This window comes from Micromys minutus (assembly GCF_963924665.1).
Source record: "Micromys minutus genome assembly, chromosome: 10".
In the NCBI taxonomy this organism is placed as follows: Eukaryota; Metazoa; Chordata; class Mammalia; order Rodentia; family Muridae; genus Micromys; species Micromys minutus.
Genome location: NC_137979.1, coordinates 10867685 through 10882399, shown reverse-complemented (window position 1 = coordinate 10882399; position 14715 = coordinate 10867685). Strand labels below are relative to the sequence as shown.

Genomic DNA, 14715 nt, shown 5'->3' with positions numbered 1-14715 from the left:
CTTTCTTTCTTTCTTCCTTGACCAAGTTATCATTGAGTAGAGCATTGTTCAGCTTCCATGTGTATGCGGAATTTCTGTTCTTTTTGTTGTTATTGAAGACCAGTCTTACTCACAGTGATCTGATAGGATGCATGAGATTATTTCAATCTTCTTGTATCTGTTGAGGCCTGTTGTGTGATCGATTATATGGTCAATTTTGGAGAAGGTACCATGAAGTGCTGAGAAGAAGGTATATATATTTGTTTTAGGATGAAATGTTATATAGATATCTGTTAAATCAATTTGGTTCATAACTTCTGTTAGTTTTACTGTGTCTCTGTTCGGTTTCTGTTTCCATGATCTGTCCTTTGATGAGAGTGGGGTGTTGAAGTCTTCCATTATTATTGTGTGACCTACAATGTGTGCTTTGAGTTTTAGTAAGGTTTCTTTTATGAATGTAGGTGCGCTTGCATTTGGAGCATAGATATTCAGAATTGAGAGTTCATCAATTTTTTTCTTCGACAAGTATGAACTGTCCTTCCTTATCTTTTTTGATAACTTTTGGTTGAAAGTCGATGTTATTAGACATTAGAATGGCTACCCTAGCTTGTTTCTTAGGACCATGTGCTTAGAAAATTGTTTTCCAACCTTTTACTCTGAGGTAGTTTCTCTCTTTATCACTGGGGTATGTTTCCTGACTGCAGCAAAATGTTGGGTTCTCTTTACATATCCAGTCTGTTAGTCTGTGTCTTTTTATTAAGGATTTTAGTCCCTTGATGTTGAGAGATACTGCAGACCAATAATTGTTGTTTCCTGTTACTTTTGTTGTTAGAAGTGGAATTATGTTTGTGTGGCTGTCTTCTTTTGGGTTAGTTGAAAGAAGATTACTGGATTTGTAGAAAGATATTGTGTAAATTGGGTTTTGTCATGGGATATCTTGGTTTCTCCATATATGTTAATTGAGAGTTTTGCTGGACATCGTAGCCTGGGCTGCCATTTGTTCTCCTAGAGCTGTATGACATCTGCCCAGGATCTTCTAGCTTTCATAGTCTCAAGAAATCTGGTGTGACTCTGATAGGTTTCCCTTTATAGGTTACTTGACCATTTTTTCTTACTGCTTTTAATATTCTTTCTTTGTTTTGTGCATTTAGTGTTTTGATTATTATGTGATGAGAGGAATTTATTTTCTGGTTCTATTTGGAGTTTTGTAGGCTTATTGTATGTTTATGGGCATCTCTTTCAGTTCTTCTATAATTTTTTGAAGATATTTACTGGCCCTTTAAGTTGGGAATATTTGCTCTCTTCAATGCCTATTATTCTCAGGTTTGATCTTTTCATTGTGTCCTGAATTTCCTGTAGGTTTTGAGTTAGGAGATTTTTGCATTTTACATTTCTTTGATTGTTGTGGCAAAGTTTCCTATGATATCTTGTGCCCCTGAGATTCTCTCTTCTATCTCTTGTATTCTGTTGGTGATGCTTGCGTCTATGACTCCTAATCTCTTTCCTAGGTTTTCTGTCTCCATGAGTGTCTCCCTTTGTGGTTTCTTTATTGTTTCTATTTCCATTTTTAGATCCTGGATGGTATTGTTCAATTCCTTCATCTGTTTTATTGATTTTTGTGTTTCCTCTTTAAGGGTTTCTACCTGCTTACCTGTGTTGTCCTGTATTTCTTTAAGAGAGTTGTTGATGATGTTCTTAAAGTCCTCTAACATCATCATGAGTTGTGATTTGAAATCAGAATCTTGCTCTTCTGGTGTGTTGGGGTATTCAGGACTTGCTGTTGTGGAAGAACTGCGTTCTGATGATGCCAAGTGGCCTTGGTTTCTGTTGTTTGGGTTCTTGGATTTGCCTCTCACTATCTGAATATCTCTGGGGTTTGCTGGTCTTGTTGATTCTGGCAGTGGCTTGTTCCTCCTGTGCTCTCAGGTGTTTCGGCACTTCTGGGGGACCAGTTCTCTCCCAGCAGGTTCTAGGTATAGAGAGCTGTAGCACAGAGTCAGTTCCAGGCACAAGCAGAAACCATAAGGATTCTGTCCCAGGCTGTTCCTCAGTTTCTGTGTCCTGGGGGCTCCAGGCGGACTTCTCTTAGGCCAGGGATTTTAGCAGAGGTGGTGGTCTCACCTGTGTTCTCAGATATGTCAGCACTTCTGTGAGACAGGCTCTCTCCCACCGGGGTCTGGGTACAGAGTGCTCTGGCACGGGGTCAGATCTGGATGCAGGCGGAAACCAGAAGGATCCTCCACCCACAACTCTTACTTGTAAGAAAAATGAATCACACAAACCCTCACATCAGCAAGAATGTTGAACAGTATAACTCACACAGGTGCGGATCTAGCCCTCCAGTCAGGCATAAGTCTAGGGAAAAAAATTCCCTCCCCTCCCCCCGCTGCCACTAGTGAACTGATTCTTTCTCCCCACAGTGCAGCTCAGCAGGAGATGGGCAGTGAGCACTGGAACTACTCCACCACTGGCTTTGTGTTGACAAGCCTTTTTAACAACAGCCAGATACACCTGTTCCTGTTCAGCATGGTGATGTTGGTCTACATCCTTGCTATGGTGGGCAACACAGCCATGGTCCTTTTGATTTGGATTGACACCCGACTCCACACCCCCATGTACTTTCTCCTCAGCCAGTTGTCCTTTCTGGACATCTTCTTTACATCAGTCACTGTCCCCAAGATGATAGTAGGCTTCCTCTTTGGTTGGACAAGCATCTCTTTTGGAGGCTGTGGGGCACAGATGTTTTTCTTCATGTTCCTGGGGGCTGCAGAGTGCCTCCTGCTGGCCCTCATGGCTTACGACCGTTATGTGGCTATCTGCAACCCTCTGCGCTACCCAGTGCTCATGAGCCGCCAGGTGTGCCTGCTCATGGTTGTGGCTTCCTGGTTGGGAGGATCCCTCAACGCCTCCATTCAGACTTCTCTGACCCTTCAGTTCCCCTACTGTGGATCTCGGAAGATCTCCCACTTCTTCTGTGAGGTGCCCTCGCTGCTGATGCTGGCCTGTGCAGACACAGAAGCCTATGAGCAGGTACTATTTGTGACAGGCGTGGTGGTCCTCCTGGTGCCCATTACGTTCATTACTGCCTCCTATGCCCTCATCCTGGCTGCTGTGCTCCGGATGCACTCTGTGGAGGGGCGTCAGAAGGCCCTGGCCACGTGCTCCTCTCACCTGACAGTCGTCAATCTCTTCTACGGGCCCCTCGTCTACACCTACATGTTACCTGCTTCCTATCACTCCCCAGGCCAAGATGATGTCGTGTCCGTCTTTTACACCGTTCTCACACCCATGCTTAACCCTGTCATCTACAGCCTCAGGAACAAGGAAGTCACGGGGGCAATGAAGAAAGCCATGGGGCGGTGTGGTCTCAGTAGGAATGCCTGAGACCTGAGAGAGGAGAGAGAGACAGGTACCTCGGCTCCCAGCAGCAGCTTCTGCACTAAATGCCAAGGCAGGGAGAAGGGCCTCGACTTCAGTAACTTCAGGATCCTATTCCAGGACTCCCCAGCAAGCCAGGAAGTCAACTCCCAAATTCATATGCAGAGAAGTGAAAGAAGAAGCCATCACTACCCCACCTCCAAGCTCCAAGTCACTGCTTTCTTTCTTCAGAGAGTTGTCTACTCTGACTCCCCTCCACCTCAGAACACCCTAGCCTTCTCTGTGGACCAAAAAAATAACCCATCCCCTCTGTATCACTGAGGGTCCAAGAGCTTCCCCTCCCGCCGCAGTAAATGCCAAGGACCCACAAACTCTCTCATCCCTGGCTATTTCCTCAAGCTTCCCTATCAGCACCCTGTCCTTAAGCACACTGTCCTGCCTCAGCACCCTCAGCACAGGTCCTCAGCAGAGTCCTCTATGGCAGGAACCGCACCTGACACTTAAAACACCAGAAACATCCGCAATGCTATTCCATCCACCATGGCTCCCTGAACACCTTGCCCTCGTCCTATTTGTGGATTTGAGGTTTCCTTTCCCCCATTAGAGTATACAGACCCAGAAGGCAGGGGATTTGCTTCTTTAATGCCACACGGTCAGCTTCTAGGAGGGAACCTGGAGCATGTGATCAGTAACAAATACTGGATAAATAAAAAAACTGCAAAGAACATTTCCTTACCCGATCTCAGTACTGTTGCTCCTGTTACCAGCGTCTTGGAACTTGTTCCTGCCTTGCCAATGATTCCATGTCCCTACCTCTTCCCCTTTCCTATAAAATGACAGGAAGGAAGTCTTTCCTATTAAATGATGAAGGCCTTTAAAGCCTGAGGTTAGCCCTTTCCCTTCACGCACACGCACGCACAGACACACGCACGCACGCACGATTTAAGGCCATGGTTTCAGCCGTCACCTGGCTCCAAAGTTAGCTACACATACATACAGGAAGTCAGCCAGACTTCCCAACCCCCTCTCTCAGCACACACCCATTCTAACTCCACATGCCCACAGAATATTTCAGAGGCGTTTCGAATTCATCCTTCCACAAAGCCTTGTGAAAGTCTGGCCACATGGTCTCATCTCATACCCCATGCTTTCCCAACCTCCTCTGCACCCTCCTCTCCACTGCTTCCTGGTTAGAGAACTCTCACTACAAGTGGAGGCCGCTTCCCCAATGCGATTGGGCTTCCTAAAGTTTCTGATAGCCCAATGACCCTTGGGCTTCCTAAAGTTTCTGATAGTTTCATTTCTAACATATATTGTAGCAGAACACAAGACCTCCTTCTTTATTTTGGCTAAATAATGTCCCGTTGTGTATATATGGCATCTTTTCTTTATCCATTCATCTGTTGATGGTTGTTTCAAGAAACCACATGGGGTTTCTGCAGCTGATGGAAAAGCAAAAATTCAACATTGGGGTCAGCGGAAGAATTCTGCTACCTTTAGGATCTGTCTCTGACAGCATGCTCACAGCTAAGGCACAGTGCTAGGGTCTGGTAGTCACGTGCCTACACAAAACAGACACATACGCCCTTTCAAAAAAATGACAGTGACAGAGAGGGCTTAGAAAATGCCCTGAAATGAAGAGTTGATACTCTCCGTGCCTCACTTACTGGAAGGCATTGCCGGTGAGGAACGAGTGTCAGTTAAAAGTACATGGGTACTTCTCGTCAGAGGGTCTTCCAGACAGTAGCGAAGGCAGCCAGCCACAAGGAGACATCTTTAACCGGGTAGTGAGGGGTGGATTAAAAAACCTCTTCTGGCCTCTAGTTTCTCAGACCTGCAGAAATCCCCTGGCATGATAATCTCTAGTCACTTGGGAACTAGAGGCAGTGACATCTCATTGGTCAAGACTCCAAGAAGGCGGGACGAGTGTAAGGTGCAGACCAATGAGAGCAGGATAATACCTGGAGCCCATGCCCCCGCACCACACGCATGCGCAGTGCAGTTTGGCCTACTTTAGGAAGAGCAGCGCCCCGGACCCCAGCACTTGGTACTGGTTCTTGGTTTTACCCTGGCCACCCTACCTTCCCAGTTCATCCAGAAGACATGATGTTCATCCAAATGAACCTGTTAAACTGCCTTCACCCATCCATTTCAGTTTAGCCTTGTAAAAAGGAGAAAAAATGGGCCAGAGTTCCCTTCAGGCTTTACAAGTGTAGGTGGTTTCTTAGTGTCCCCAGAATCCCCCAGAGCCAGGCTGTCAGCATGACCCACTCAGCCGCCGAGCTTGCTCTCTATATACAGCATAGGACACTTAGAGCCCTGGCTCCGGTTGCGAGGAGCTTCAGACTGGGAGGCAATGCTGCCCACATGGGGAAGGGAGGGGGCAGGGGGGACTGGACCTTATTGCTTTGCGTGAACTCCCACCTGACCATGCTCTCTCCATAGAGACGGGACCTAGCAGTCTGGACCATGCACCCTGCCACCCCGAGCAGGCTTCTCTTGGCCTGTAGCCTCGCCTTCATGCCCTTCTCTACAGGTGAGGGTAGAATGGAGCAATCGTATCGCCGCCCCCCCCCACCAGCCCAGCCCAGCTTACATTTCTATAGCTTCTTCATCCTGAATTCTTTTTTGCGTTCTCTACCCTAGTCTAACTTATATCCCCACATCTCCACCTTCCCCACCGTTCCCAACAGCGTGTGTGTCTTCACAATCCCAAAGTGTCGCCCCTTCAGTGCCATGTCACACTGTGCTCTCTGCCTGGCACCTACAGTGAACCAACACACATGGTTTGTGCCTGCAGATCACGTGCAGTCTACTCGACAGCACTATGGCCCAGACAGTCATGAGTGTCCCCTCCTGACCCCCGACTTCGGGGGACAGCTGAGCCTATCTGCATCCTTTGTCCCTTCTAGAGAGTTAAGGATGTGATGTCAGCTCCTTGGGATTGTGGGGACGTGCATGAGCTCAGACTAACACAATGCTGTCCACTCGCTAAGGTCTTAGAGCTTTTCCCTTGTTTGCTAGAAGGGTCTTCATGTTGAGAGAAGGGGACTAAGGTGCAAGGCTTCCAGTGAAGTACCTCTGCCTCTTTCCTGTTTGCCCCGAGAGCTGGGTGCCCTGTATAAGCTGCCGCTACCTTTCATCCTAGCACAAGGGGCTCTTGTTTCAGACCTCGGCATGCAGTTAGTGAAGCATGGTCACTTTATGGGTTTTTGTTGTTACTGTTGAGATGAGGTCTCCTTCATCCTTGAGACTCAGGGTGGTCTCACTCAGAAAAATGCCCCTGCCTCTTCACTCTTCATCCCACATGCTGGAATCATAGATGAGCCATATTAATTTTTAAAGCAAGTCTCTCTCTCTCTCTCTCTCTCTCTCTCTCTCTCTCTCTCTCTCTGTGTGTGTGTGTGTGTGTGTGTGTGTGTGTGTGTGTGTGTCTGGGTGTCTGCCCTTCCCTCATTCCCTTGTTCTAGCCAGGGCAAGGAATCAAGTCACCCCGCCTCCTTTGAATATCCACCTTCCCCTTGCTAGCAGATCCTCCCAAGCTAACCACACAACCACTCAGCCCACTAATTGGATGGTCAGGGACTCATGCATACCCTCATAATTTTCATTTTCCACACAGTACGGTGGGAAAAAGTTATTTCCACTTTGACAGGTAAAGGGAGAGATGACTGGAACCTGCATGCGTCATCCACCCCTTCTTTCCACTAACAGACCCATTGTCACAGTAAAAAAAAAAAAAAAAGAAAAAAAAAAAAAAAACAGCCATCAGGGAGAGTTTGTGAAGAGTCAATTTAGGGTGCTGCTGTAAACAAAAGATCACCATAAGTTTGTTAGCAGAGATTTAGGGCAATGACTGAACCTCTGGCAGCCACCTGCCATCTGCCACTTGCTCCCCCCCAAACCCCGCCCCCCATGCTTCAAATAAAGAAGCAAATGACTGCAAACAGCAGAAGTTTTGATGCAGCCACACTGGGAGAGGAATAAGCCAAGGGGTCCAGTTACCCCCACGTCCATGTTCGAGGGCAGTGGTAAGAGAGGAGAAATCGGACTTGAAGTCTGTGTAAGTCAGCAATCCTGATCAAGACGTGAAATGGTCCTTCACTGTCTCAGATCAGGTTCTGCAGGGTGGCCCAAAGGTGGCATCCTTGAGGTGACCGATCTGGCTCCTACAGACTGACCAGTTTGGCAGCCTACCCTCTCTGGACAGACACTCTCTGTGTCCTGCGGTTTTGCTTTGTGGGCATTGGGTGGAGCTCGGGGACAGTTAGGGACAATGACTTGCGTCCGCCTTCATCCATAAAGGAGACAGCAGAAGGAAGACAGAGAGTCCAGGTTTCTCCGTGAGCTCTCTTACGGAGTCATCACATTTTAGCAAAGGCAGCTTCTGATGCCAATTACAGCTGTATGTGAAATTCTAGCTCTTCCCTGCTTTAAAATTGTCTTTGCACACAGTGGTCACTGGATTTACTTCTATGCTATATAAGGACGTTTTCGTATATGCGTGCATTGTTTATGTTCATTATATTTACTTCCATGGCATATAAAGATATTTGCAAACATGTATATATTTATTATGCTTACTTCTATGCTATATAAGGACATCTGCATGCATGCATACATTATATACATCATAATACTATGCTATATAAGGACATTTGCATACATGCATACATTATATACATCATAATAATTTTATGTTATGTAAGGACATTTGTATACATGCATGCATTGTATACATCATAATTCTATGTTATGTAACAACATTTGTATACATATGTGTTGTATACATCAAAGTTCTGTCCTATATAAGGACATTTTCATATGTAAAATCATTGAATATGTTCATCATAATTCTATGCTATATAAGGACATTTTCACACATGAACGTACATTTATTATTTTCCACTCCTCTCTCACCATCCCCCTTACTTCCTTTAGACAGTTTTGATTCTTTCACATCATATGTACAGAAAAGATTTTATATACCTGTATAAGATAGGTACCACACACTAGAGGAACATGGCATTTGCCTTTCTGAGACTGTCTTAACTCCTTTGATTTGGTTACTCCACTTATATCCATTTTCCTACAAATAACATAACTTCTTTATTGCTGAAAAAAGTCCACATTTTTTAATCCATTCTGTTGTTGAACCCATTATGTAGCTGTTATGAATAATATCCATCTTCTTAATTTTTCTCCCCTCCTGCTTCCTGTCAACAGGTTGTGGGAAATCACTTTTGTTTGTTTTTAGGAAAAGAAAAGCCCTAGAAGATGAAATGTGCAGAGTTTTAACCTGGTATAAAACCCCCAAAGCCTCTTTTCCGTTCCCATTCTGTCATATCTTGCCACACCCATGACCCAGGGCCACTGTCACTAAGGGTTTCCTGTCAAGACTCACCCATCTTCACAAGAGGCAGGAAGGGCGGTTGCCTTTTTTTTTTCTTTCTTTTTTTTTTTTTTTTTTTTGTACAAATAGCCCAGTGTGCTCAGCACCTTAACAGAGGCCAAACCTGAACTTTAAAAAGAAGCAAGCGTTGAGTTTAATAATTGGTTTATGGTAGTTAGTGTGACGTGTGCATCTGGCTGAGGGAGCAGGGAAAGCGCTACCGACCAATCTGCACAGCACATTCAATAATTCCATTCCTGGGTCAGGCACCAGTGCTCTGAGAGCCAGCATCCGACCAGAGGAGGGCATAAGACCCCCTGGAACAGGAGTTACCAATGATTGTGAAACACAATGTGGACGCTGGGCATCAAACCGAAGTCCTCTGGAAGAGTAGTAGGTGCTCCTAACCACTGAGCCATCTCTCCAGCCAAAATAGGCCCCTTTCCCACCAAGAGCAAAACTCTATAACCCATATTCCCTTTTCTCCCATTTTAATTATTTGTGCTTACAGCTTTTAAATAATAGATGCCCATGGCTAAAAAACCCTCTCTACACCACACGCCAGCTTCTGATGACAGCACCGCTGCCCCTTTCTACAGACTTTTCCAGAGGTGGCCACTCAGGAAAACACCTACACTAGTTTCTTTCCTGATTCCAGGGCAGAATTATATACCAAGTGTGCGATGTCCTGCCTGCCTCTATCAAAAGCATGCCCACTGCATCCTCCTGCCTCATAGCTGGGCCTCTTCATGGGAGCATAGTCATCTCCAACCACTTACCCTCCCAGACAGCTGCAAAAAAAGAGCTGACATGAACACGGTTACCGAGCAGAAGTGCATAGGTACTGCTGGACTCGACAGTTGGTACCTGTCTTAGTTGGGGTTTCCCAATGCTATGAGAGGCACCATGACCAAAGCACACAAATGAAAGCATTTCACTGGAGCTGACGTACAGTTTCAGAGGTTCCATCATCATCATGGCAGGAAGCATGGCAGCATCCAGGCAGACATGATGCCTGAGAAGCTCAGAGTTCTACATCCCAATCATAAGTCAGCCAGGAGAAGGCCAGCATCTTCAGGCAGTTAGAAGGATGCTCTCTTCCACACGGTGTAGAGCCTAAGCATAGGAAGAGACCTCCAAAGCCCACCCCCAAAAGTGACACACCTCCAACAAGGCCACACCTCCTAAAAGTACCACTCCGTATGGGCCAAGCAAATTCAGATCACCACAGGACCGATAGTAAACTGATTCTACATCATCAAATCCTGCCCCCAGAAGTAAAGCTAATGTCTTGTTGACTTTTGTTGTTTGGGATTTGTCTGTCTGTCTGTCTGTTCACTTGTCACTTCACTTTCAGACAGAGTCTATGTTACCCAGCCTGCCCTTGGACTCCTTGCCTCAAATGACCCTCCTCTTAACATGTGGCCCCAGTGAAACTACCAGAGTTAAATGGTGCAGCGGGCTCTCATTCACCACTAACTTTTGTGCGCGCCACAGGGATTGATATACACAGATGGTCTAGCTGCACAGTCCTGAAGCACTCCCAAGACACACATTTTAATTATATTTAATTTTGATTTTAATCAAAATAGTCACATTAGGTGTAGTAGAAAGGGAATTCGCAGGAGAAAGAAGGAAGAGACATTCCCATATTTTCAGAGTTCTGGGACATCTCTTTACTGTTAATGGTTGGCATTCTTTTTGAGATTTTTTCTCAGATTTTTATTGCTTTGAGTATTAAACTTTTTGTACTTTTATAAATTATTTCTCTCTATCTCTCTTTTCCTCTTTGTCTCTCTTTTTTTAATTTTCATTGCTTTGGACTGGGCTCCAAAAGTCTCACTCTGGAGGGAGACAAAGCTAGGCTCACCCTGGGTGTCTGAGGATTTCAGTGCCTGGGTCATTCAGGCATCTAAGGGCCCTGTTGCATCAGCTCCTGCTTCTGCCCAAAGTGGAGACATATTGACCCTCCCATTAGCTGGGCCGGAGCAATGTGGGACAGTAATTGAAAAGCACACAGTAAGCACAATTATTAAAATGCTCTAATCCTTCAGAAAAACAAAGGCCCGGGGATCTTTCACACCTACCATAGTCCCTTGCCAGGGAAGAAAGCTCAAAGGTATTCCATCTGCCACCCAGCCCATGTCTTCTCTCTGTGTGACCTTCTTCCTCCCCATGGAGAGCATCACCATGACTCGGGGCCAACTTGCCCGTTCCTCCTCCAGCTGTATGGGCAGTCCTCACTCTTTCTAAACATGGAATCCCAAAACTCTTGGTGCCCAAGGTAGGTCAGGAAACAGTGTGGAGGCTCCAGTGGGCATACCCTCATGGTTTTCTTGCCTCGGGGCCACAGAGCACTTCTGCAGAGAGCCCTGGCCTTCTCTTCCTTCGCCGTCTCTGCCTCTTCATTCCTAGCTCCCCTCACTCTCTCCTCTGCCAAGGACCTCTCTCTCTATTGAAAGGCAGCAAATCTGTGTCCCCATCACATGTCTCCATGGTGGCTGTCATGGGTTATGACAGGACTTGGCCACTCTAGAAAGATTGTTATGGATTCCCGGAGGCAGAGAGGACGCAGGAAGGAAAAAAAGAAAAAAAGAAAAAACAAAAAAAAAAAAAAAAAAAAAAAAAAAAAAAAAAAGTGACAGGCTCTACCTTGTCACTTGGAGCCTATCCTGTGCTTCCAAGGCCAAATTCTTCCTGCAAGTGTTTGGAACTAAACCTCCCCTGTGACTCCACTCACAACATCGCCTTTCATTGAGGGCTTCTCTGAGCCCTGTGTGCTGCAAGCCTCCCCGAACTCTCCAATGCATTCATTTCTCTGTGTAGCATTATTATTGCAGACGCTGTGTCTTCCCCATCAGAGAGCATGTTCCTCGAAGCCTGGGGGTCATGGAGTGGAAAGTTCCACTCGAGAAGGGCAAGGGTAGAGTAGAGGGGAGGCCGAGTGGAGAAGACCACACCAAGCTGTGGCTCTTTGGGCATATGTATTTCTCTCAGCTCTGACCAATGGCCAGCCAGTTTTCTGTCTTGTCTTCTCTCCTCCCCTCCCCCTCCCCCTACAGACTCCTGGGAAATTACAATGAGCGAGCTAGAGGAGAAGGACGTGGATGAATTTACCTCCAGCGGTCTCAAGTGCCCCACATGCTTCACCGTGAAGGGGAGGGAGTGCAGTCCAGAGCTCAAGTGGTGCTCCGCGAACAAGATAAAGTGTGTGGAGCTCTCCGGCCTCGTGAACACAGGTGCCTGAGAGAAGGGACCCGAAAGCACGTTGAAGGGCGTAGAGCAGAGTCACAAACGGTAACTCCAGTGGCTGTTGCTGTTATAATAAGCAGCTCGAGCCAAGAATCAGAGGTAATGTCTTCATGGTCCTAAAACACGTGCCTGGCTGCAGTGCAAGTCTGCACAGCTCCAAGCAGCAGCAGCAGCAGCAGCAGCAGCAGCAGCATGCGGGATGCTCCCAGCACACTGCAGGTGTCTACCCACCACTGCTGCACAGTGTCAGCCAAAACACTGCAGCACCCCGGTGCTAGCGAGTCACTGCTGGGTAGCGAAGGGTCCGTCCACTGATGTATAGAAGACATACTACCAGTACTTGACTGACATGGCTTGAGGGAAAGTTAGGGACTGGAAGACCCTGTGTCTGAGTCCTGTGAGAAGTCAGCTGGTCTGCCTCCATCTAAGGGCCAGTCTGTGTGGGTCGAAAGTGGGACCTAAGGCCAAGGAAAGAAATATGTCATGTGTTTTTCCTGCAGGTGTCAACAACATACCCATTCAGCTGAAGAAATGCATAACCATGGAACAATGCAAAGACACGGTGACCGCTTATATGGGTTTTACCATCAGTAACAAAAGTGAAATCTGTAAATCAGCCATCAGTAATGGACCCAGAATCAGACCCCTGACCCCCATCTTCTTTGTTCTCTTCCTGAAGAAACTGCTTCACTGAGCAGCTGCAAGAGGCTCAGCCACCATCACCGAAGAATTAAAGTTGCAGGTTTTTGTCTGTTTATCTCATTGGTTGTCAACTTCGATACAAGAGTAGTCAATTATCTACTTACGGGTTCTACAGAGTTTAGTGTATACCCAGCCACACGGGGAATGGGACAGAACCTTTGTGTGACTCCCTGGGAAGTGATGAATGACCCAGCATCTGTTCATTCACTGAAAATGGGTCACCGATGGCAAACCAAAGGAAAGATTCTGCCCATGCCTCATTTAGTAAATCGGTGAGCTTTGGGTGTTGCTTATGGAATGTGGGGGTGTCAACAGTGGCACTAATCTCCAGTAAGACAACCTCCAGCCTGGGTAACAGCTCAGAAAAGCTGCATCCTAAGAGCTCTCAGCACAACTGACTGCTGATCCCACCAGTCCCCCCCCCCCCCCAGCATCTGCAGAACCATAAGGGGCCTTGTGAATCTTGTAACTTTTTGAGTTTCCTGAGTCTAATGAGCCTCCTTCCTTCCTTCCTAGGAAAATGCTTTAGAGTAGCGTTGGGGAGTAACCATCAAATAACACATAGTTCCGATGGCATTGGGGACTAGCACATCGCTCAGGAGCAAACTTACAGTTATGAAGTAGCAACAAAATTAAATTTATGGATGGGGTTTCCTACAATGTTGAGAAATATGTGTTTTCTGATGGGCCCAACCCACAGGTCAAGAACCGCCACTTTAGAGGAAACAGCTACCAAGCCATGTCTTTAAGGTTTCTGAGCATTCAGAACAGATTAAATGTAATCACAAACATGATTAGAAATCAATGTATGAATTAATACACTAGCCCTGGATCCAGCTTAGACACTCGGTGGAGATGAAAGATTGTAGCCATGACTAGGAAAAGGCTGAGCTAAGCTAATGGGTAAAATGTGAGATCTGTGTTCTGTCATGTGGGAACGGTTGGGACACAGAGATGAAGATAGGAAGAGATTACAACTCCGTGTCTGAGGTTCCTAGCAGGGGCTGAACAAAGAAAAAGAGAGCAAACAAGTGGTTGGTGTGTAATACACCACGGAGGTGCTGCTCAGCACTGTGGACTTCCTGAGCCGAGCATGGTGCTGGTGTGCAATGGAGAGCAGTCAGCTGCTCTTCAGTTCCCTGGAGAGAGAGCCCGACAGAAGTGTCTCTGAATAATGTGGATCCTCCTCTGATCCTTAGGATAGCCAAGGAACCTGACACCGGACAACTCATCTCAGGCCGAGAACCAGAAACTCAGGATAGATTGCTCTGAATCAAGCTTTGCCACAACTACCATCTCTCTTTTTGAAGTGTGCTTGTTTTAATCACACACACACACACACACACACACACACACAGCCCCAACCTATGTCAGTTGATTTGATCATTTTTTAATCTCACACGATCTTGCTAAATAATAGAATTTATATCCAAGGTGAAGCTTTCCACAAGACAAATCAATAACAATGAACTTACACATTCTTTAAAAGGTTACTTGTGGTGTGACTGCAGTGTCTTAGAAGACCACAAGAGGACGTTGGGTCCTTGCAGCTGGAGGTGATTATGAGCTAAATTCAGGTCCTCGGCAAGAGCTTCAAGTGCTTTTAAAGCCAAGCTACCTCTCCAGTATAACACTGTGCCTAACACTGTTGCTTATAAGCAATACCTAGAGAACACAGGAGTCAGTGCCATTAACTGGATCAATCCGCTCTGAAACTGATACACTTCAGATTCAAAGTCAGATCACAAATCATCACCAGGATATCAGAGTAAGAAATACCACCAGCATCCATCTACCCATGACAGCCCAACCATAATTAGCCATAAATCAGAATGACCCCAAAGAACCATTATAGAATCTACAGAAATACAGTGGGGAAAATGATAGAGTACACCTACAAACTGTATCCATAGATCAGATTAGATGAGTCGCCCCCACCCCGACACCCCCACCCCTTATCCTTCCATGCCTCCACTCCTGAGAGTGGGCAGATACAGCATATGCCATCACTG

The 14715-nt window shown here is 46.3% G+C and overlaps 2 protein-coding genes across 2 annotated transcripts; both read left to right on the top strand.

The window, feature by feature from the left end:
- Positions 1 to 2415: 2415 nt before the first annotated feature.
- Positions 2416 to 3363, top strand: LOC308426210 (olfactory receptor 2T1-like; the record flags this gene model as incomplete). The annotated part of the gene is made up of 1 exon (XM_080923977.1): positions 2416 to 3363. The coding sequence occupies one exon, from the start codon at positions 2416 to 2418 to the stop codon at positions 3361 to 3363; it is 948 nt and encodes a 315-aa protein (XP_080780103.1).
- Positions 3364 to 5826: 2463 nt separating this feature from the next.
- LOC308425307 (uncharacterized protein) lies at positions 5827 to 12695 on the top strand (the record flags this gene model as incomplete). The annotated part of the gene is made up of 3 exons (XM_080922527.1): positions 5827 to 5893; positions 11812 to 11988; positions 12502 to 12695. 3 exons carry the CDS (start codon positions 5827 to 5829, stop codon positions 12693 to 12695), a joined length of 438 nt encoding a protein of 145 aa, XP_080778653.1.
- Between the last annotated feature and the right edge of the window lie 2020 nt (positions 12696 to 14715).